The sequence below is a fragment of the Pipra filicauda genome, unplaced genomic scaffold (assembly GCF_003945595.2).
Source record: "Pipra filicauda isolate LSUMZ 115617 unplaced genomic scaffold, ASM394559v2 scaffold7_size6619720_pilon, whole genome shotgun sequence".
Taxonomy (NCBI): Eukaryota; Metazoa; Chordata; class Aves; order Passeriformes; family Pipridae; genus Pipra; species Pipra filicauda.
The window spans coordinates 140861-162651 of record NW_024104976.1 but is presented as its reverse complement, the minus strand read 5'-3'; the positions used below and the strand labels follow the sequence as shown (position 1 = coordinate 162651).

Here is a 21791-nt window from a genome sequence, read left to right as displayed (position 1 = left end):
TTTTTGTTCTGTTCAATAAAGGGGGGTTTGAGTAATGAAAACAGTTGTTAAAGGTAGTGTAAAAATGTATTTTAAAAAGGGGAAGAAAAGGTAGTAGTTTTTTTGGTGATAATATGCACAGATGAAAGGCTTAGGATTCCCATAGTGGGTACTGTTTCTTATTTCTAAGCAATTTAAGCAAATACTGATGTAAAAACCAAGGCGTGTGTTTTTGAAAATACTGGTTTAGGTGCTTGTATAAGTGAATAGCGTTGTGGGATGTTTTTCTAAGTTGGTTGAGTCATGTTTTTCCTTTGAAGAAACTGAAGGATCATTCAGTGGTACATTTTTGTTAATTGGAATAAAATTTATCTCAAGGCATGTTGTGGACAGAGTCATGCATGTGCACACCCATGAGTTCAGAATGACATGCATCTTAAAATTGTTGCTTTGTATACTGCTTTTTATTCACAAGTACCATAGCAATAGACTTATGTTTGCTAGTGTACAAAACTAGATTTTTCTTACGGCTTCCTATTTGACTATTGAAGTGCTTTTTTGTGTTTTGTGGAATACTGTTAAAAGCAAAGCTTTTTCCTTACCACTAGTTTTGTAGTGCTTTAGTGTAATGCTCATAGGAGGCTAGATGATTTCCTAAATGTTTTCAAATGCAGTTAGCTATGTGAGTATCAAGTGTTCTACCAAATTAAGAGCATTTGGGTTTTTTTAACTTACCAAATTACACTGTTAAAAGCAGGAATCCAGAAGTCACTCCTGTTGCCAACTCACTGTCTGACTTCCTACACGGCAGACTGCTGTGTACCTTGGTTTTTCCATTTCTAAAGTGCTTGTTTTCAGGTGTTCTTTCAGTTATTTATAACAACTTGTTATAAACAAGTACATATACAACCCTATATGCAACTTATAGGTTCTTGACATGGGAGCAGTACGACACAGGAAGTGTGGGTGATTATGGATTCATACTTCTGGATTTTTTGGTACCTCTCTGAAGACAGATTTCCATAGAGCTGCGTGAAGAGCTGGTGTGAAGGAGTATAGCTAACCTCATTACAAGGTGTCTGACAAGCATTTTATTCCTTCAGGACTTCATCGAGCAATTTAGGAGCTTTTAATAAGCAGCCTCTGTTAAGAACAAAGAGCAGCTGTGAGCAGCGATGCCATTTTAAAGGCCCAGAATGGCTTTCTAGGCCTGGTGCCAACCAGCGAGCATTACCACCTTCTGTGAGAGCACCAGGGGCAGGCCTGCTGCTCACCAGCCTTGTATTCCCGTGCAAACATTTGGTGGGCTAATTTCACTCTCTGAATCACTAATGTGATTATTTAAAAAAAAAAAAAAAAGATAAAATAAATAAAATAGCCAGCTTGAAGTGATTCCAGCTGCACGGCCTGTCTCCTCCCGCGCTATGGCGGGTGAACGCAGGAGGGCAGTCTTCCCCCAGGATGTTACTGAAACGGGCTGAAAATAGTGAATGAAACAAAGAAAACTCAGACCTTTGTCTTCACTTTTGGAATACTTACAATTTTTATCTCCAACTGCCATCTTATAACGCCAGTAAAATAGCCATGCCTTTTTAGCTAGTTTTTAGTAATCCAGCACTGTTGAGGAAGAGGTATATAATTGATTGGATTTTATTGTTGAATGACATTTTCTCTCTGTGGGCTGTTGCATTTACCTGACATCATTGTATCTATATTAATTTCCTGCCCAATTAATGTTTTGTAGTTAAATTGTTGAAAAAATTAAATATGTTCAAGTTGTTTCTTTAAGCAAAAGACATAATAGTTAATCTGTTGTTTGGCCTCTTTCAGTGCTGGAAACTGAAACCATTTTCTTTAACTCTGTATTTGCCATAGTGGATTTAGTCCCTTGGCAGTTCCTGCTCTTTGCTGTGTGTGCTTCTAACGAGCAGGCTGAGTAATTTGTGTTGCTTAGTGGGCAACATAATGTAACATGGTGTACAGCTAATGAAATAGTATCAACTGAAATTAGAAACATGTTTTGATGATCACCTCATGTGTTTCTTTGCCGTGTTTGCCTTACCATTTCATGTGGTTTATTTCAGGGGATTTGACTTGACAAACTTTATTGCAAAAGAAATAAGTGATTCACGACCTTGTTTTCAAATCATTATTGACATATCACTGGAGAGAAAAAAATATGTCTTAGGTCAGAGTTACAGCACTGATGTGTCTTTATTAACTCAGCTAATTTTTGGGGGGGAAGGATACTTTGAATGTTTAATAGTTTCCTTATAAAGCCTTTTTTGTTTGGAGGTTTTTTGTTGTTTTTTTAATTGGAGAATTTAAATTGCATTTTGAGTAGCTTGGGTTTTTTTCTGTTTTTCTGACTGTAGCTTATTAAGACTATAAAAGGAAATCAGAAGTGTAGTAATTCTTTCTGGAGAAAACCACTTCTAAATTCTGTAGTGCTTCTGGAATGTTCTCTGCTCTAATTTTCAGGAGTTGATTACAAGGTCTTAAAAATGTGTTTAGTTTTGCCACTGGAATACAAGGGGTTTTTTAATCATATATGAAAAATTGAACTATATAAGACTGTTAAAGCCCAAGTCTTAATACATTCATTTACCTATAAATGTAAGTTTGCTCTTGACCCCTGTTGGATTATAATGTCAAAAACCTCAAATGATTAAGTTTTTGAGGAAAGGAGAGAATGCAATGAAACATTCTGTGTCAGTTTTAAAGTAACTTTTAGTTATTATAATCTGTAAAAACTGAGCTTTCATGTAAATGGAAATTAGATTTCTAAATAATCTTGCAAATATGAGGCAAGCACTCCTGATTCCGTGGGGTTTGTATGCAGACAGCTACTTGCTGATGCCTGAGGTTTTCCAAATAGTACCAGAAGGAAAACTGCCCAGACTTGTTGGTGTTCGTTGCTGCTACTTATGTGCCTGTGGGCAGCGGTGGGACTAACAAGAATCAAGACAATTTCATACCATTGCTGCTTGAAGGAACTCACAGCACAGCAGCAGGCACATGCTCTGCAGCTCCTTAATATAAACCACCTAGAAATAGGCTGGGAAGAGGGTCTGAGGTGCAGGCAGTCATCTCTGTTTATTATCCCAGTGTTTACTTTAGAGAGAAGTGGTTCTTGGCCTTCAGACTTCAAATTTATTTGATGCCTTATTATTACACTACCACTCATTGATCAGAATTCAGGGCCAGTGTTTGAGGAGACCTTTTCTTGTGGCAGAGTGGAGAATTGACTTCTGTAGTCATTGCCCCTGGGCAGGTGTTACTCAGCCTTTCAGCAGCTACCTGTTTGTGGGTTTAGTTTGGAGATACTACCTGGCTTATCTCCAGAATCTCCAAATCTTCTATGAGAGTGGTTGGTTGGGTATAATTTGGCAAGTCTCTTTAAAATGGAAAGATGGGGATTTTCTCCAGTATTTCACACTTACTGTCTTTAGCAAGCATCAATGTATTATTTTTAGTCTCTCCCTCTATGAAAGTGACTATGTGCATATATAAATAAAGGGAGAACAGTTATACAGAAATAATAATATTTATTACTTGGCTAATGAATCTCTTATTTTTTTCAATACTGTAAGAGTTAAAGTAGTAATATCATTGATATAAAATGGTAAGAGAATCTTAAGGTGAAGTTTTGAGATGATTGGCTGAGCTCACATCTGTAATGTTGCATTTGGGATTTTGTACAGCATACTGAGATACATCTCTGATGATATGAGGAAATTACCTCATGTTTTCGTTTGAAGAGCCTGAATGCTATACCCTTCTTTAGTCTGCTTATAAAAATTACTTGGAGCATTCTTTTGTCTTTGGTGTGTTGTATTTTTTTAAGACCAGTACCCTCTTTAAAACTAGAATGTGAGCATTGTTTAGTAGGTGTCTGTAGTATAGCCATGTGCCCACTCCTTTCTCATGATGTGGGTTTAAGGGAAACCTCTAACTTGTCTTGTTTGGTGGAAAATCTGTAAACAGACTTAGATATCCATTACTAAATGAGGCTCTATAATAAATTAACCAAAGTGATTTCAGTTTTGTACTCAGTTATTAGAATTCCATTTCTAAGAAAAACCTGCTGTTAGTGCAGCTATGAAATGCTGTATGGAAAGTGGGAAACATCAATCCAGGGATGAACTTGATACACCGGGGCACTGGAGTAAATGTCTGAGATTCAACAACCAGGCTTCATTTGAGGAATTAGCGTTTCAGGTTCAGTTTTCAACAGAGGTATAGATTATTTGATTTAACAAGGATCTGTATTTAGACTATATAATTGAACCTTTTATCACTCTGTACAAAATGGCATTAGGCTTATTTTCTTGCTTCTGAATTGAACATGCTAGAGAATTCCCTTTGCAGAAGTATTTGTTGTAAAACTCAAACTTTCAGAAACCTGTTTTAAAGGAACATTTCCTTTGTTTAATGTGACCTTGGGTTTTCTAAAATTCAAACTGCGAACATGCAGTGTCATTTCAGAAATAGGTGCAAAATAATTGCTTTAAGCACAAATGAGTTTGTAAATATATGCCTTACTACATGTAAATTCATGTATAACAATTCAGACATAAAAAAGACATCATAAATCAAATCTGTTTAGGAATGTGTGCAATTACCAATGCAGAAGGAAATTCTATTCTAAAAGGATTTTGGGTTTTGCAGTGTTATTTATGGACAATACATCTCTCTTGCTACTGTGATGGTGTACATGACTCAACTAGTGACATCTATGAAAAGATGTCTGTACTTTTAATCAGCTGGCTATTCCTTTAGCTGCTTTTGTCAGATAAAGTTCAGTTTCTATCAGATGAATTAAGTTGCAGCTCCATTGCAAAGGTTGTCAATTCACATACTAAAAGGTAGTTGTGAAATGTTGATATTTTTTAGAGAATCAGGTCACTGTATATTTTGGGGCAGATAACTTCATAAAACTGTAACTTGAATACTACCTCATGGGCTAGACTTTTACTCAAGTATGGAATTGCAAAGACACTAGAGGGTGTAAAAAATTACATTAGGTCATGAAATTATCCATTTGGATAATCATTGCTTTGTGTATCACAGAGATGTATTTTACGTGTGTGCAGCTCCGTTCCTAACGTAGCTTCTCTTGCCAGGCCTCGTATAGAGTGCTGCTTCTTTATCCTTCTGCAGTCTCAAACAGGACAATGTCCTTTTCCCAACACAGCCTTAAATAACACAAATAATTGTATTCATGGTACAAAATATTTTCAGTTCTGATGTTTATCAGCGCTGAAATACACCATGTGTAACTTGGGGTGGGAGAAGAAACTTGGATCTAGAAATGAGTTTAGTTGTCTCAAAATGTCATCCTCTCCATGCCCTGACAGAGGCAATGAATGAGTGAGGGATAAACATGGTTTTTCTAGGCAGTGTAGGCTTTGTTAGTTAAATCTAGTTTGTCACTACTTTTGCATAGTTCTTGGCTTCTGAGTATTTTCTTTTAAATCTTTCCTTTTTCAGCTCTAGTACACCAGGAAGTTGTTCTCTGTATATGTGGTTTTTAGCAGTAAAAATTTTATAATTCTCTTTATTTTTTAATCTTCTCTGTTTCTGTATAATCTCTTTTCTATAGTTTTGCAAAATTGAAGCCCCTTTACATGGCTTTGATTGAATAAGGCTTTTTTTCCCCATCTTTATACTTTAAGCAAATATCCTATGAACAAAACAGTTCTAAAGAACAAATTTAGTGCTTTTCTTGTTTTTCACTGAGTTTCAGTTCTCATGACATATGCACAACTCTCTGATAAGGGTTATATTTTAAGTTCAATATCAAATTATCTCAATATTCAGAGCATCTGAATTATGATGATGATTCCTTGATAAATTAGGGTAGTCAGAGAATTGTCATGTAATTTTCCATATGTTTCTTTACAAGAACTGGCTATAGGAACCAGTTTTATCCTTTAAACTGTTTTCTTATTCCCATTTTATGTGAAGCCAGAGGGCACTGTCTTTCATACAATACAAAAATGTGTCGCTATTTTCAACTTTGGGTGAAGGTCTCACATGGATTCACAGCACTGTCAGTGTAGTGAAAACTTTATGGTTTTTAATGTGCATTTCTTCATGCAGAAAATCTACAAATGTTTTGACTCTAAATTAAATTAATCTCACGGAGTAGTCTGAAAGCCAAAAATCTGCAATCAGCATGGTTCCTAGTTATTAGCTCAGCTTGGAAATTTGCAGGTTTCAGAGGCAGCGTAGTGTTAAGTAGAGCCACTGCCATGAAAACATCTTGTTTAACTTCTTTTTTTTCTTTGACACTTTGTCCTGAGAAAAGCTACTGTTTTATATGAAAAAGAGCTCCTCTTGGAATGTTTCTTTAACTTTCATGGCTACACTAATTGCCTTCTGCTCAGAGTAATAGCCAGACTGTAGAAATTAGGCTGGACCTCCCTCAGCTGTCTTTGGAGTGTTAACACGGCTCTGAAATCGACCCTTTGTCCCCTAAGCCCCCAACCCAAATCTTAGTGTTAACCTCTTGTTTTCTCTTTGTATTCCACCTTCCTCTCTGTCTTTCCATCAGGTATTCTACCTCTGCTTTTTATTTTGATTACATTAGTTATCTCATGTCAAAGACTATACCAGAATATTTTAGTTAACTAGAAACCAAACGCAAAAGCTCTTCTTGTAACTGTCGCTGTTTATGCAATATAAACCACCAGTCTGTGAGGGCAATTTATTTGAATGTGTTCTAAATTCCTGCTGGAGCACTTCCTAATCTTAGCCAGGCCTCCAGTAAGGGGGAGAGGAGCAGGATACATGTTTTCACACCTGCATGTGAAGAAGTGTTTGTCTTTTTGTATAGTAGACCTAGTGCCTGTAATGTACAGATCCTTGCAGTAAATACCGGTGTGGCTGTGAAATGTCTCTACCTCTACATTTGAACCAGCCACAAAAGCCTTTATTTATTACTTTGGATGTTTCTGCTGTGCTTCCACTGTGTGTTGTTATCAAAATTTCTTCGAGGAGTTCTGAAAAAGCAGGGAGGGGTTGCAGTGAGGACATGGGAGTCTGAGGAAGACCAGTTTGGAATCAATTCCCCCTGAAGGAATACAACGAACAGAGTCACAGAGAATCACAATCCTCTGTAACAAACGGGGAGGTTACAAAGTCAAGAGACTGTTAATAAAGGCTATGTTTTAGTGACTTATTTTCTAAATATTTTCCCGAAATTTTGATGTTGTTTCATGTTTCACATTAAATTGCCAAAGTGTTGTGAGGGTTGTTTGGCCTGTATCAGGCTGTGAGTCATGAAGCTGGCTTTGTCTGGGTTGTGAACTGTAGGGGGGAGTTAAGGCAGAGCTATATTTAGGAGTATCAACTGATGTCAAACTGTGGAGCACTGCTAAACAACAGTGTTAAAGGGGCAGCACTGCATAGTTTAGGCTCAAAGTTTAGATTGTTTGTAGTGGTTTTCCATTTAGTAAATAAGTGGAAAAGTTGATATTTACTGGAAGTATTGTGCAGAGTTTGCAAGCCAAGCAGTGTGTGTCTCAACTCTGTTTGTACTTATCTGGTAATAAAACTATTGTAATTTAACTGTCAAAACAGTATGATTGGAAAATAGCAAGCCTAGATAAAACTTCTAGTTTCACGTCACGTTTAAGAATACAAGTTGTTAAGAATGTTATTTATAAAGAAGTGTTTAATTCCAGTCATAGGTATCTAAGGGGAATGTTTGAGGGGCTGTTGCCATTGAGTTTTTGTCTTAAGTTGTAGAACAGCTGCTGACTTTACTTGATTGTATTTTGGCTTTAATGCCCAGAACTAAATTCAGATACCTTTTTGCATCTAATTAAGACTAAAAGAAGTATGGTTATTTTCTAACATTTATTTTTATTTCTTCCTACTATCTAATTCTCTCCAGTGAGGTCTGTTATGTATATGGGCAAAATTCAAGACAGTGATTTTTAAAAATGAAAAGCTCCATTTTCCAAAGTTGCTCCTCATGACTGTCATCGACTGTATCTAGTGGTTTTTTGTGGGGTTTTGCATTTGGTAACCTTTCTTTATGCATGCATATTTTGGTAGATAATTCACCAAATTTAGTAGTGAGAATTTTATGTTGCCATCTTTGCTTCTGGTCCTGTCCGTGTGAAAGCAGGGAGATTGCAGTAGGGGAACTGCAGTGAGTTTAAGGACCCCAGGTGAGGTGTGAGTCAAAGCTTTTCCTTATAGAATGGAGGTAATTTCAGTCATCCCAATGAATTTGAAGTGGGCAGGTTTTTCTCAGGCCCTCGGTGTTGGTTTAAGCACACTGTTGTTTTGAATGTAGGCAGACCTGCACCAAGACAATGTACTGGTGGGGAACAGAAAAACCACGCTCAGTATGTATAAATTACATAATTGTTTAAGTTAATATATGGGGCAAAAGTCAGTTTCTCTGTTACTGTCATTTTTAAGCTTCATTGGCTAAAGTATCATCACTGCCAGCTTTGGTACAAGTCTGTTTCAGTGACTAATTGCATTTCTGAAACATAATATTGAGCAACAAATACTCATCTAAAGACTTGATGTTCTCCAAGTGTCATATGTTAAGATTTGTACAAGTCATGCTTTATGCAATATTGAAATATTGGGTCAACCTGTGTGAGGTGCATGACTGTGAATGCATTAATAAATGAAAATGCTACCTGCTGGTAGTTCTTGTTCCATCGGTTACTGCACTCACATCAGCAAAGGCATTCACACCCATTCCCCCCTCTTTATTCTGTTGGAGCTGGCAAGGGCAAGGAAGTTGAAAGCACAGGTGATGAGTTGTGAGGAAAGCCCCCACAGTTCATTGATGCAAAGGTGTGTGTTGAGAAGCTTTCAAAAAGGGATATAAAATGTTTGGAATCCTGATGGTTACATTTTTCGGAGCTTTTCCACAAGAGACTAATTGTTTTGTGATGTTCAAAAAGAAAGTTCTCTGAGCAGCGTTACTAACAAAGCCTGGATTCCTGTGGACTGGTGTCCTTAAAATCCTCAGCTTCCCTCCAAAGCTACGCCTCTCCTGGAGTTGTGCGAGTCCCAGTTGGCCAGCCAGGGAGCTGCTTCCAGGGAGCTGCTTCCAAGCACGATATATAATGACCATGTTTTGCCTGCCCTTTTTCTCAGTGAGCTCACCAATTTTGGTCTCCCTTCAGTGCTTAGCCGTTGATTTTACATAACTTGTGGAAACTTAATTACACCTGAACCCTCCCCTCTCTCTCGCTGGTAGAGTTAGTGGAAGTTGACAACATGTTTAGAAGTTGTTGAGGGGAGCCTGTGTGATTACAGGAGCTGCGTTTACTTTGGAAATGGGACTAAAAACATACTCCATTTTTAACAGATTCTTTTGTGTCCACAATCCCATCAGGAAGTATGACATACTGTGTTGAAAGCCTTACCTCTCAACCAAGAAGAGTAATTTCAGTGCTCAGGCGTTTTTAGCAGAAATGCTTTTCATTTTTAGTAGAAAAGGTACTTACCTGGAAAAAAGAATCTACCTGGAACTCTTCCAAGGAGTTTAAAGCTCATACCAGAAAGTGGCAAATGGCCACATTTCTTCAGTTCAGAAAAGCAGCTGACTTTCTTTGTGTGCGTGTTTTGAGGTTTTGCTTTGTCTTGAAGCAGCAGCGGAGCCACTGCTGTTGCTTGTGGGTGACACATGATACCTCTGTGGGCTTTTCTGCTTAGGCAGCACAACGTCAGCCAGCCTGGTCTGATTTGAGGGGGCACAGAGGTGGGGAATGGAGACAAATTAACTTGTTTCAGGACCTAGAGGTGTTAGCTGCACTCTCTACATGAGTGGGAGGGGGTGAAAAGGTCTCTTAACTAGTGTTATAAGATGCTCATTGTTAACCCTGTACTTCTGGTTGGTCATCATGCTATAAGGGCTTCACTAGGATTAATATGTTGATTTATGTGGTTTGGGACAACACGTCAGAAGCAGTGTCTCTTAATGCTTTGTTAGTTGAGGGAGTGAAAATTGGGTGAGAGGGAAAATTGCCCTGTATTAGATCACTTTTGCTCTGTTTATTTAGTATCCTGAATTGTCTCACCCAGAGTCTGACAAATGCTAATGCTGGGGCTGGGAATCCAGAAGAGGGGACGAGCTCTTCTTGAGAGCAACTGGCTGCTGGATCATCCCAGCTGTGTTTGAGATGGTGTTCTCAGACTGCCTTTGAGGTGGGGTCTCTTTTCCTTTTATGCTCTGATGCAAATGAGCACTCAGTGACTGGTGTTATTCGTGTCCAAAAGGGAATTAAACACTAAGCATTTTCCAAATGTGGAGATGTTAAAGCTCCAAGTTCCCTCCCTGATATCTTTTGCCAGTGTGAGGCTCAGGGCAGTTTGTAGCAGATGAGAGCAGTGTTAGGGATGTTCTCAACGCATGTAAATAAAATTAAATCTGATTATAATGTTACTTTTTTTGCAATAGGGCATTAAAAATCAAGATTAGTTCTATTTAATTTCTTCATTTTGAAATAGAGTAATATTTTAAAACACCATTCAATTATGTGGCTTTCTGCACTAGTCTTAAGAATTCTCCTATCTTGGGAATGAGCTGTATATTTTTTTCCCTTTTTTTTCTTGACCTAGAGCTAATGAAAGTTAATATGTTGCAATATTTTAGGAAGTCAGAGTAATATGGACTGCAAATTACAGTAATAACTCTCAATGATACATTAACTGAAGTAATCAGAAATTAGGGGGGAAATGACAGCCTTTTTTGCCTTGGGGGAAAAGATTTCAGGTGATAAGGAGGATAAGTAGCAGTCCTAACTTTCCATTTTTTTTCATTTTAAATATACATGAATTTGATATGCTTAGTTTACACAGAAGCAAAAATACTTAATGTGAAGCTGACTTGTAACATGTGTGATTTAAATATAGTTTTAATTTTGGGGAAAAATACGAATTTTTTTATTGCTGTAACAAAGGCCTGTTTTAGCCAGAATAACGAAGGGCTAGCAGAATGGTTTTCTCTAGAATTTTATTATTTTACATTTCTTAGATAGTTTTGTCAACAATTAATTTGTGTGTTTTGAAATAACTTTCTAGAATTCCATCTTTACTTTTCACTAAAAACTTGCTCCTATTCTAGCTAGATTTTTTTTCCCATGTTTTTAGAGCATATCTCCATCTTTCAATCTAAGATAAATATTAATGGCCCATTCATAGGTTTTCATCTGGCAGCAACTTTTTTTTTTTTTGAGTACACTTTCTGTTTATTTGTGAATTAATTTTGCTGTTAAACTGGAGTGTGTGATAAATAACTCATTATCAGTAACTTCCTAGGCTGCTGATATAACAAGTGTGTTTAAGACATCCCCTGTTCCCTCTCATGCCATCTGTTTGTACACCCATCATGTCAAATAGTCCTAATCAGAGGCATTGGAAAGGTGCTTTGTTTGCTTAGAATCCTTTAATTATTCCCCAAAATAATATTGCTTGTATAACTACAAGTGAGCTATTTAAAGCTTTCTTTTAGCTTGGAGTCAAATTTTATATTCTTCTTTGTCCCTCTTGAAAATTATTGTATTTAAAATAAACATCAACTTGTGCATAATGCAGATTGAAATGGTCCATTATTCCTGGTGCTTTGGAACACTCCAGGCCATATTTCCCAAGGCAACAAAGTCAGCAGGCATAAATCACTTAGAGGCAGATGTGTTGGGGGTGTGGGGAGGTTGCCTTTAAGGGAGAGCATTAGGCATTGGGTCAGGCCTTGGAAAATTGAATTTTAATTAGTTACTTGCATGTCTTACAAGTTAACAGGATAAATGGTCAATGACTCAGGCATTTCCCACAGGATATTGTACACATTTGGTAATGAGTGTGCAGCTTCTCCTTTGATGTCTGAAATATCCTCTTAACCATCAGTCTGTATTTGCATTTACCTGATGTATATAATGATAAAGGTCTCATATTCTTTTTTTTAAGTGATGAAAAAGAGGTGTATTGGAATTCTGCAGTTAATTCTAAAATCAGCAGAAGGATGGACAAAATTTAATGAGCTTTTCAACTAACTGCCGTTGTCTTTTGTAATTGACACTTCTAGTAGTAGATTCTAAATTCCCTGTACCTAGGATGTGTAATGCAGAACTTGTAGCAATATGTACATGTAGTTTTTTTCTAGGCAAACATGACAAAACCTCCAAGAGTTCTGCAGATTAAAATTAATTCTTTGCAGAATCAGTGCCTGAAGGCCTCATTAATTTTAACACCACTTATAATTGATTCTGGGAAGTAACAGATGTTACTTATGTTTTATAATCTTCAGTTTAAGAAAACAGTATATACATGAAGTCTGCCCATTTTCAGGAGACATTACTAAAACTGAGTAAAACCTAAAATGGCATTTTCTCTTCAGTTGGTTGTTAGACTATGCTGTAACCAATCTGATATACGAAGAAATCATTTGATGTTATTGATTTTTTTAGCTGAGATTAGTTATTTTGCTCTGTTGTGAAAAGCATTTGGTCAAGAAATTAGAAGAATTCAGTTTCTGTTGTGCTCAAAACCTTAATAAACTTTAGATCTTCGCTCATTTGCATCTTACCTCTAACACTCTCATAAAAATATTGAAATATTGTATGGAGTTTTACGTCTTCCCAGTGTCTACTTAGAAATAAATATTGAACTTTACTACATTTTCAAATAGAAAGGCTTTGCCTCCATCTCCTTTCTTCTAATGTTAAACACTTTTCATGCTCAATCTGATAGAGCACAACTGATTCCATGCTTCCCTTCTCAGCCTCAGGCTGCTGCCTCCCCCTCCTCTGCCTTCTGAACATCTCTATACATTTCAATGTAGGCGAAAAAACATTGAGATAAAGTGAGAAGTGATTAATACTTCTGATATATAATCTGTTAATGATCCTATTTTAATAGATTTCCAGAACTGAGAATGTGTGCACAGCTTGTGTTTTTGATGGTGGTCCCACAAAAGTGTGGAATTACGATTGCTCTACTTTTTTCTAATGCAACTATTATAATGTATTGGTAATATATCAGTGAGCTAGAGAGGTTGGTTTTAAATAAATTTTTTTATCCTTTTTATGTCCAAAATATAAGCAATATCAACTGTGTCTTTGCTAGAAAACTGCTGGAGATTTGTTTTTTGCTTCTGCTACGTTGAGTATGAAGAAAAGCAGGTCTTTTAGTATATGTCCCTTTTGCAAACTTAGTTACATATTAATAGCCTAACTATAAAGTATTCTACCAAACACTTCAATATTTTCTTGAGTTTTCTTGAAGGATGAGATTTATTATCAATTTATAATTATGTGCAGAACAGCTTTATGAAGGGTGAGTGGCCCTGTCTTTTTCTGTCTTTGACAGGTCCCGTGGCAACATCGTAGCTGAAGTCTGGGGGAATTTCAGTATGGGAATTACAAACAAAAGAACTTTTTTTTTCTTTTTTTGTTAAATACTTTTCTTGTTTTACCAAGAGGAATCATAGTAGATGACCAGCATGTGTTTATCAGTGGAGCAATGGAGGGAGGCTTCTAGAGCTACATCTGTGAAACATTTCCCATCTTCAGAAAAAAATACATATATATTCTTCAGAGTGTAGTTAATGCTCTGTTGTCTAGAACGCTTTCCTTTTCTTTAGAGGATTGCTGGGCAATTTTTTTTCCTTTCATAGGATGCTCCATAAAGAGTAATCTGATCTGTTTTCCACTACAATAAGCAATTTTATTTGTTTATTTATAAAGCACATTTACTATTACTAAATTAAAACAAACAACACAGCAACAACAAATCAGTGTTTCAAAAGACTTGTAGATTATCAGAGTAAATATGTTGAAAGCTATTTATACCTAAATTCCATTTATTTGGGACAACAACTGTTCTGAACTGCCTCTGAAGTTCTGGTAGTAATTTGAAAAAAAAAATTAAGTAAATTCAGATGTGTTGCTGTCAGGTCAAATTAGAATAATTTATTCAAATTAATTATAAATTTAAAATTTGGGTTGTATTTCAGAAACACTTGAAGGGTTTTGTATGGTGCTAAATGGTTTCCACATGTGGTAATGGAAGCATTAATTTGATGTACAGGCTAACTGAAGTGAGTTCCAGTGCCTATGTGGTCACATTGTACAAAGATCTGTCCACATATTTTCTGTTGTTCAGTATTGCTGCTTTCAAGTGATGTCAAGTTAGGCTGATGTGTGGAAAGGAGTTATATATAATATGTGGGCTCAGGCAAAATATATTACATGTATGCTGCTGAGGACAGCTACTGTTCAGTAAAACCACAGAAGGTACTGTTTAGTGCCTTTACCAAGAATGCTTTACAGTTAAAAGATTAAAGGAAATTTAATTGGAGTAATGATTTTTTCCCTTTTTTTTTTTTCTGTAGAGCTACAAGTGCATTGATTTCATATGTAAAGAGACATGGGGGCATGTTACAGATCTAAGTATGAAATTTCTAAATTTCTGTGCTAAAATGAAGCTTAAACATAAATATTTAAACATCAGGATCATTTTCTTTAGTCTTGAGCTCCAAAAATTAGTATGACATGACAAATGAAATAATTTTGTAGCATAAGAAGAACATCATTATTTCAAATACTTTCATCTTCTGTATTTATTTGTCTCATTAAGCAGCTTAAGGAAATCAATATTTCATCTTGACTACAACAATTTCTAAATCCAGAAGCCAGATTTGGAATGTTAACTGATTTTGGTTTCATTCTGTTTACTTTAAGGTAAATTTGTATTTTAGCAAGCAAATTTCTGACTCACCTTTGGTGTCAGCTTTTTCACACAGAAGAGTAAGTGCAGGTAGATCTCTAGCCATTCACTGTAACATTTTAAAGATGTTACTATATAATGTAAAGGGGTTTTTTTCTATAGTTTCCTTGAAATTGTTCATAGTCTAATCTGAGAAAAATATAGGAATGTTCATAATTACAATTGTCAGCTCAGTCAACAGTTGGGAAATGTGTGTTATCATACAGTCTAATTGCCTAATGAAATATATGGGATTTTTTCCCACAGAGACTCAGCAGAAGATAAATGATGCTTGTTTATATATGTTTGCAATCCTTTTTGAAGCTATAATCTAGTGATAGGACATTTTAGTGGAACACACCATCAGACCATATTATTGCTTTCCTCCTAGTTCTCAAAACAGACAGCTTTGTTCTTTTCCCTTAAAGAACTCAGTGGGGTGCTCTAGCACTTTTTCATCTTTTACTCCTGGAACATTCAGTAGTAAAGCATTGAGTCACTTCTTGTGTCAGAGGTCACTTATTGCACTTGGTGTCTTATCACATGATTGTGCCCCTCGGGGGGGAGGGAATTGTGTAGTAACATCATTAATAATATGCTGAGTTTACTCTCATCTGATCAGAAAGTTATGCTCAATTTCCCCTCAAACTGCTGTGAAGTGAAGTAAAGTAAAAGTAAAGTATTGCAATTAAATTACAATTTAGCACCTTTGTATTGAGGAACTGAATTGATGTTAATCTCTAGCCCATACTCAGGTAGAGCTTGTTCCTTGGAAACTCATGAAGAATCTGGGACAGAGGTTTCTACAGTCTGTTGGATAATGGTGATTTTTAGAGATTCAGCTGGAAAAAAAAAAAAAAAGCACGTTGGGAAAAAGGAAGTGAAATACAAAAGAAAAGTTGAAATAACTTTTTCTGTAAAATGACTGGAAAGTACTGAGAGCAGCTGAAACCATGCACATACCTTACAATATTCTGTTTTCCACACAAGCAATTTCACTTGCCTCAGAAGCAATAAGAACAATTGAGGGGGAAGTGCACAATTAGAGATGAGGAGGCTCACCAGCAATCTGTGCTAACATGTGGTGTGTATTATGGAAAAAGCTGATGAAATCTCCACTAGAATGTGGTCTGTGTCTTGATTTACATTCCCTTCCCTTCTAGAAACAGTTTCTAATATAGAAAGGTCAAGTTCTGCCCTCAGATGTCTCTCTGCAGTGCCCGTGAGACTCAAGAGAAACATGCTCAAGATCTGAGGTGATAAATGTATAATACAAGGTATTCTTAAGTCACAGTAGCTACTTGTCCGAAGTCCCTGCAGTTACCGTCATTTAATTCCAGTGATTAGTAAAACATTTTAAGATTCCTCAAGTATGAAAGGCATACTATTGTAACTGAGTTTAATCCTACCAAAAGCCAGTTTTCCTTTGCAAAATCTCTTCTCTTTTTACTTTTTTTTTTTTTTTTTTTTTTTTTTTTTTTTTTTTTTTTTTTTTTTTTTTTTAAATTAGGGATAGTAATGAAAGGATGGGAGGCTGATGCTTAAAGTGTACATGGCTACAGAGAACCAGTATTAGTCAGCCTAATAGGTAACAGTGTGCTAATGATATAATCTTTCCTAGTCTACATATTGGGGAAAGGAGAATTATTTGGATGGTTTTGAAGGAGAATGATGATTGACACTGAGGTATTTTTCTTAATTTTTTATTATTTTAATATTATTTGGCAAATATATTTTGTCCTTCTCTTTGTCTTAATTGGCTTTTAGCTTATTTACTTTGAGGAGAAACTGGAAACATCTAAGAGCCAGTCATACTTCTAAGGTGAATTTGTGAAATTTATTTTATCATGCATGTTTTTTAAAGCACCTTTAAAAAATATTTTTTTTAAAATGTCTCTCACTAGGGAGGAATAAAAGTATTTATATTACTGCTCAAAGAAAATTATAGAGGTCTTAATCTGTTTGTACAGTCCCTTTGAAACAAAAGGCTCATGCTTGCTTTACTAGATTTCAGGTTGTGTAGATTTACAAAAGTTTGCATCACACCTCCTTTTCCATGAACTGTGGAGGAGCTTACATGGTCTGTCTTCACTGATACACAGTGAAGTGCATGGAGCATTTAAACCAGGAGGCTTTAGGTGTTGTAAGGTCTTAATCTTTCTAAACAGATATCATTGATAAGAAATGATAGATTTCAGTGGAGACAGAGCCTTACTGGGAAGATTAACGTTGGCTTTTTGCTTTACTTAGTTCCTTGCTGTGTTAGTCCAAAGCTTGACATGTCTCCATTCCAAAGCAGCTAAGGATTCTTAAGTGGTGATATCATCAGTGAGAGAAGATAAAGATCGACTGAACTAATGTGCTGAGGCTAGTAACAATGTGACAGAAGTTAAAATTTAAACAGCTTTCATTCTTCTTTGTTTGATTTTTCACACTGCAAACTAAATTATTCCCTTATCTGATTGAAAAACTTAAGCATGGTGGTAGTGTCTGCTTCATTTTTTTGCAACTTGAAAGAACATTAAATGCTGAATCTTTCTACATCAAGGGAAACTAATTACACATACCTTGAAATCGATCTGTTATGTGTTCAGATCTTTATAACTGAATTCAGCTGGAAAAGCATATTTACCTTTAAAGGCAGCAAAATTATTGTCTAAGGTGTAGTGGTTACTAGCAAGACATAGAAGTGAAAATAAAATTGAGACTTAATATTCCTACTCCTTTTGAAAATTTCAGTCATGATGCTCTTACCTCTTTTACCATTTAGTTTCTATCATTTAGTATCTGGTGATACAAATAGGTATATACTTGATTTAGTGTTCTTATCTTCTAGGGCAAGTAAGAGAAGGGACTCAACAAAAGAAGGACCTTTGTAAACCTCATATTTCACCACCTGTGTAATAATTCTCCCTGAACCATTATTTTGGTCTGCTTTTAAAGGACAAACCACCAAACTCAGAAGGTCTTACATAACATTATCTCAGAGGCTTTTAGTAAGTTCCTAGTCTGTTAAGAGGAAATCTTATTTTTCAACCTACAGATGGACAGTTCCTGTTGAAATAATAACTTTAATACTTTGAAATGTGTTTATTGCAAGTCACTATGAATGATTTTTTCAGAGTTATTTGAATATAGTCTATGTAAAATGTTAATACAGTATATGTAAAATTTGAGCAACTGGTTACATTTATGTAAATGTGGACAGTACTCTTAATTTATGCTAGCAAAAATCAGTTTGATGAACAGTTATGTGTAGGGTTAGCTTCTTTAGGACAAGAGAGTTAATTTGTAATCTTTTTAAAATTATATCTCCCCATAATATTTGAAGTCTTGCCTGTTAAGCTTTGTAAAATTACCTTTATTTCAGTGAAGGCCTGGGCACAGTCAGAACCCTTGAGTGTGGGATTTTTCAGTGCCTGTTATTATTCAAGTCCAGTCGGGTTCAGGCCCTGTGTTTCTCTGACCAGCAGTATGTGGGAATGCTTTTTAAAACAAAAATATTATTCTGCAATTGGAGCAAAGCATTTAGATGATGAATTTAAGAAAAAGTAATCTAGTCTCATACTTACTATCAAACCTCATATGGTATCCCTTGGTAGGCTTGACTTTTCAGCATGGGTAGCTTGGTTTGTGGTTTTCTATGCTATAATCTCCTTAATTGCAACAGGACTATGCACAAGAAAAATATAGTAGTAACTCTTTAGTAAATATGGCTCTTTGCCTTCTATTATAAAATCTGCAAAGGTGATTTGACTCTGGATGGGAAAGAAAAGTCTTTGCTACCAAGAGCAGTGTTAGGATTGGTGTTACACAGTATATAGCAAAGCATGTGATATTTCTAATAAGGGGGTTTTAGTGAACTCTTCTGTCTTTGAAACCTACACACTTTCCAAAACAGTCAGATTTCAACATTTTCTTTTGTACAGAAATGAGGAGACACACCACAGGTAGAGTTAATAAAAAGAAGCAATTTGCTGATCAAGTTCATACTCACATTTAAAAATTCCTACTGACACTTCTAACTCCAGCTTTTCTTAAAAATAAATAAATAAAAGCAATGTACAACAAACTGCTGCCTACCAGCTTGCATGTTTATTTGTGTGACAGACTGCATACTTTGTAGACTTGGTTCTTCTTATAGAAATGACTATTCAAAAATACTTGCAATGGTTTTTAGTATTTCATTCTTTAAGCTAACCTAAAATAAAAGCAGAAGTTTGTCTCACCTTCCTTACTTAAGCAGGTTTTTTTTTACCTTTGGTTCCTTTATTTTTGAAAATTATTGCACTACAAAAATAAATGTGAAGTCAAATGTGTCTATTATAGTGATGCTTTCTTCAGTGGCTGAACAGGACAAAAACAGTCTTAAAAGGGGAGACATATTTATAAGATTAATTTTGGAGTGACTTCTTTAAGACCTTTCAGGTAACATATTAATACACCTTTGAGATCTGTGATCTTGAGCAGTTATGTGTAAATTTCAGTGGGCTGGACAATAAGTAAGTTTAAAATTTATGTATCAGCATAATGAGTAGAATTCTTCCACTGATATGTCATGTGGTACTTTGGAATTAGTTTTGTTACACCTTCCTCTAATATTATTCAGAGAACACATTAGCAGTTACTTAGTAATCATATTATGCAACAAAGTGTCCAAGAATCTTTATGGATTTTTTCCAACATTTGTTACTAAGAATTTGTAAATTAAATAGATTCATCAGGGCTGGACACTACTCTGTGCTAGCTCACATTGTTCAGCAATTAAAACACTCAAGTTGTAACCCTAACAGGTTTTCATGAAAACTGACAATTTTTTTTATTTTTAGGTGCCAGACACTAGTGTATTTCATGTATTTGTACCTTCAAATGGGAAACAAAAGAGCAAATAACTTCAAGTTTTCTTTATGGCAGTAAAAGTGCAGTACTGTGTTAAGGAAAAAGGGAGTCTATCTGAAGTAAGATTTGGTAACTTTATTTCTCTGGTTCACATTACACTGAAAAGAAGCTGTTCACCTCCCATTCTAAATCATTTTCCTTTTACCAGCTGGAGGAGATCAGAATAAAATGGACCCATCCCTTTTCTCAGTCCCTGGTGGTGATGATGATCCAGCATTTGTTTTTCATTCAAACCACATGTTGAATAAGTGAAAAAGAGGAAATACATGCTGGTCATAGGTCAGGTGCAACACAGAGTTTATACAGATTTATTTTCTTTGTAGCATCTGCAATCCTGCATTTAAAGCCGTTGGATGTTGTTCTGCTTCCAGTTATTTTGAGGCAGGTTTTCTTATATAATGACATTTTGGGTTTTGGCATTCCCTGCTGGCCAGGCATCCAGCCTCCAGAGCTGGAGAAACAGCCTGATCCCACAGATGAGAACTGTGCAGCAACTGGCTCTTCAGAACTCAAACTCCCTCATGATCTCATAGGGTGGAAACGGACCCTCTTTGTTTCTGGCATGAAATAAAGAAAGCTAAGCCAAAAAGAAGAACCTGGAAGAGTATTAGGGTGATAATGGGGAGCTGGGGTTAAGAACTTCTCCTTGGGCTTGTGGGAGAGAATGAGAAGGAAGGAGCACAAATGTACTGCAGTCTACAATGTGAATTTAATTTTTAAGCAGATATAGATGATGAGCTAAAGATTTCAATTTTCTCATAATATTGTAAGTTACATTTAATTTATGCTCTTTTGGAAGTACTATAACTCTGATTGTGATTGAAGGAGCATCAGGAATAGTGACTGTATATATCGCTATCAGCTTTATTTGTTGTCTTTATTACTCAAACACTTCTAGTTGTGTTTTTATAGCTTTGACTAAATAATGAATGATAACCTATTGGTTAGGAATTTGAAGGCAATAATTTCAAATTCTCTTAAATGTGCCAGCCAGCCAAGACTAAATAGGCATTTACAGCAGCTATTTTGCAGATTTATAGCTAATATTTTTCTATATTTTTTTTTATCACTACAATTCTAGCTCACTTTTCTTCAACTTGCCAGCATTATAAAATGTATTAGGATGAGAATTAATAGCTTACTATATGATAAATTAAATTTTACAAGAATCATGTTGGAAAAAAAGGGAATCCCAAATGGGCATGAGGGGGTGGGAAGGGAAAAAAAAGCATTCTTCACAATAGTAATAATTAAGCACTGAAAGAGCTTGGCAACAGAGACTGTTCAATCTCCATCATTAAAAGTTTTTAAAACTTCTGATAAGTGTCTGAGCAACTGTGAAGTTAGCTCTTCTTTGGACTGGAAGTTGGACTAGATGACCATTGCAGGGCTCTTGCCTCTGAATTTTTCTAAACTTAAAACACCAAAATTATCTCTCAGCTGTACAAAGACTTGGACATACTAGAAAGGGAAAAAGTCCTGTACAAAGGCTTGGACATACTAGAAGGGAAAAAAGTCCTCATGTCCTTTCTGTTCTTCAGAGCTATAAACACGCCTTTTTGAAATACTGAGGGACTGCAGTGGGAACTGAGAGACTAAATATCAAATGTCACACCAGAGGCTTGAGAACCCAGTTTATGCACAAATATTTTAACAGATACTTTATATGAATGGCGAGGAGTTTTTGAATCTTATTTTTGTAATTAGAATAATTTTAGCTTTTTTTTTAACATGACGATTGTGTCTTTAGTCTCATTTAATGAACGTGGTTAATTTTTTTTGTTGTTTTGCCTTTTTTTTTTTTTTCTTTTCCACTTACCATTAGGAATAGGAGGCCTGCAAGATTTTGTGCTGAAGTCTGCAACACTGTCAACATCACCTGCTTGTCCACCATTTACTCCTCTCAACTTTGAAGCGACACCGATTGTGCGGGTGGCTGTGGAACCAAAGCATCCAAGTAGGTTTAACAGAGAACAGGGATGGTAACACAAATTCAGTGTGGTAGTAATGCAGCTACCCACCCTTAGTGATTTGTCTAGTTTATGATTTAGCCACTGAATCGAATATATATGTTGTCTAGAGGGCTGTGTGTGAGTTGTTTCACCTGGCTCGCTCATGTCTCAGTAGGTGAGGAGAAACAGGAGACCTTGTGCCCTTTTGTGGTCAGA

At 36.0% G+C, this 21791-nt stretch overlaps 1 protein-coding gene across 2 annotated transcripts in view; it reads left to right on the top strand.

The window, feature by feature from the left end:
* Positions 1-21791, top strand: part of EFL1 (elongation factor like GTPase 1) — a 68726-nt gene that overhangs the window by 24929 nt on the left and 22006 nt on the right. For both annotated transcript variants that reach the window (XM_027715783.2, XM_039390047.1), the window contains exon 16: positions 21449-21580. In XM_027715783.2, the coding sequence (XP_027571584.1) occupies positions 21449-21580 (132 nt within the window). The remainder of the gene's footprint in view (positions 1-21448; positions 21581-21791) is intronic.